The 2,500-nt window shown below is 38.4% G+C and overlaps 1 protein-coding gene across 1 annotated transcript in view; it reads left to right on the plus strand.

Annotated features, from left to right (window-relative positions):
* Positions 1-2,500, plus strand: part of LOC113800409 (sodium-dependent dopamine transporter) — a 96,339-nt gene that overhangs the window by 76,793 nt on the left and 17,046 nt on the right. Inside the window, exons 4-5 of the mRNA XM_070118416.1 lie at positions 910-1,132; positions 2,335-2,468. Of these exons, the coding sequence (XP_069974517.1) occupies positions 910-1,132; positions 2,335-2,468 (357 nt within the window). The remainder of the gene's footprint in view (positions 1-909; positions 1,133-2,334; positions 2,469-2,500) is intronic.

The raw sequence follows: 2,500 nt of genomic DNA on the forward strand, positions 1-2,500 counted from the left end.
AATAAGAATAATAGTAATGAGAATAATAAGAATAATAGTAATGAGAATAATAATTATATTAGTAATAATAATAATGATAATAGTAATAATAATAATAATGATAATAGTACTAATAATGATGATGATAATAATAGTAATAAAAATAATGATGATAGTAATAGTAATGATTAATAATGATGATAATAATAGTAATGATTAATAATGATAATAATAAATTAATAATGATTATTATTATTCATTTTTGTGTTTATTTTTTCTTTTGGTGAGGGATGGGGTTCCTTGAGATGTAGAAGTTTAGTGCTTCCCAAAATTTCTTATTCAAAATTGTTATAGGCACTGGCTTTCAAAATCGGCTTGAAGAACGATAATAGGTTTATTCTTTCAATAAGCCTATGTTGTGCATTTTTCCCCTTACCCAATAGATTTATGGACCGCCTTTCAAAAAATGACATGTGGTCTTAACTCATATAAGATTTATTTGTGGATTCATTCTCAAAACTACATGCACTGAAGTACACATTTTTTTCTCTCCTTTTTATCAACAAAATTTTATTTTGTTTTATCATCAATGCATTATTATTGTTTCTATCAGCACTATTTTTCTATCATCAGCAATTTATTTTTTTCTTTCATCAGCATTTTATTTATTCTATCATCAGCACTTTATTTTTTCTATCATCAGCATTTTCCTTTTTGTATCATCAGCAATCTATTTTTTCTTTCGTCAACACTAATTTTTCTATCATCAACATAACTTTTTTATCTGCACTTTTTTATTATTACTACTTTTTATCATCAACACAACTTTTTTATCATCAGCATTTTACTGTTTTATCATCAGCACTTTTTTCATCAGTAGCACTTCTTCTACCATTACTACGACTTCTTACCTGTCTTATCTTCCTTCAGGCGTTGGCTACTGCGCCGTGCTGGTGGCCTACTTCGTCAGTTTCTACTACAACGTGATCATCGCCTGGTCCATCCACTTCGTCTACGCCTCCTTCAGCTACGTGTTGCCCTGGACGTCGTGCAACAACACCTGGAACACCGATGACTGCTGGGACGGCCTCACCTCAGACGAGCCCAAGCCTAACTCTACTTCCTTGATGTCACCCTCTGAGGAGTACTTCAAGTAGGTGCCGGTGGGAGGGGGAGGCTCCTTGAGGCCTCGGGGAGTGACTTGTATTGTTACTTGTCTTTTGCATTTTATTTATTATTGTTATTATTTTTATTATTATCTCTTTTCATTATCTGTTTTTCTCTCCATCTCCTTCTCCGTCTCTTACTTAACTTTTTTCTTTCTATCTCGCTCTGTTGCTCTCTCAGTCTCTCTCTCTCTCTCTCTCTCTCTCTCTCTCTCTCTCTCTCTCTCTCTCTCTCTCTCTCTCTCTCTCTCTCTCACTAGCTACGCCCCTTCCTTCTCTCAATTTTCTTTCGTTCTACAATATCTTTTAAAAAATGTCGGTATCTCGATACCTTTCAAAATTAACCATCACCACAACACATCTCATTCCCCTTCTCTCTCTAGATAAAACGCGCCCTTTACTGTCACAAAAACCCACGTACAGACGCCCTTTGTTGAATGAGCAACTTCGACACCATCCAAATTTTCCCATACCCTTGTTCCAGTGCCACGAAGTACCCACAGAATAAGCCATTGTTGAATGAACCGCTTCGATATCAGCTTCGAAACCATTGTAATTTTCCCATGTCCTTGTTCCCTTCTCCATGTCATGAAATACCCACAGACAGACTTGTCCTCTATTAAATGAACCGTTTCGATTCCCTTGCTCCCATCTCCAAGACACAAAACGCCCGTAGACTTGCCCTTTGTTCAATGAACCGCTTCGATACGAGGTTCGACACCATCCTAATTTTCTCAAACCCGTGTTCCCATGTCACAAAATACCCGCATGCAGATTTATCCATTGTTGAACGAACCGCTTAGACATCTGATTCGACACCATTCTAATTTTCTCATGCCCTTGTTCCCTTCTCCAGGTCACAAAACCCCCACAGACAGACGTCCTTTGTTAACTGAACCGCTTCGGTACCTGCTTCGACACCATCCTAAACCATCCTAATTTTCTCATGCCTGTGTTCCCTTCTCCACGTCACAAAACACCCATATGCAGTGTTGTCCTTTGTTAAACGAACACATGCAGACTTGTCCTTTGTTAAACGAACACATGCAGTTCTCCTTTGTTAAATGAACACATACAGAGTTCTCCTTTCTTAAATGAACACATGCAGACTTATCCTTTTATTAATGAACCGCTTGGAGTCCTGCTTCGACACCATCCTAATCTTCTCACGCCCTTGTTCCCGCCGCAGTTACGTGGTGCTACAGATGGACAAGAGCGACGGGATAGACGACCTCGGACCGCCCCAGCCAAGCCTCGTCATCTGCGGCCTCATCACTTACTTCATCCTTTACCTGTCGCTCTTCAAGGGAGTCAAATCCTCAGGTGAGACAAGACGCTTTCCAATTTTTTTTTTT

The sequence above is a fragment of the Penaeus vannamei genome, chromosome 42 (genome assembly GCF_042767895.1).
Source record: "Penaeus vannamei isolate JL-2024 chromosome 42, ASM4276789v1, whole genome shotgun sequence".
Lineage (NCBI taxonomy): Eukaryota > Metazoa > Arthropoda > Malacostraca > Decapoda > Penaeidae > Penaeus > Penaeus vannamei.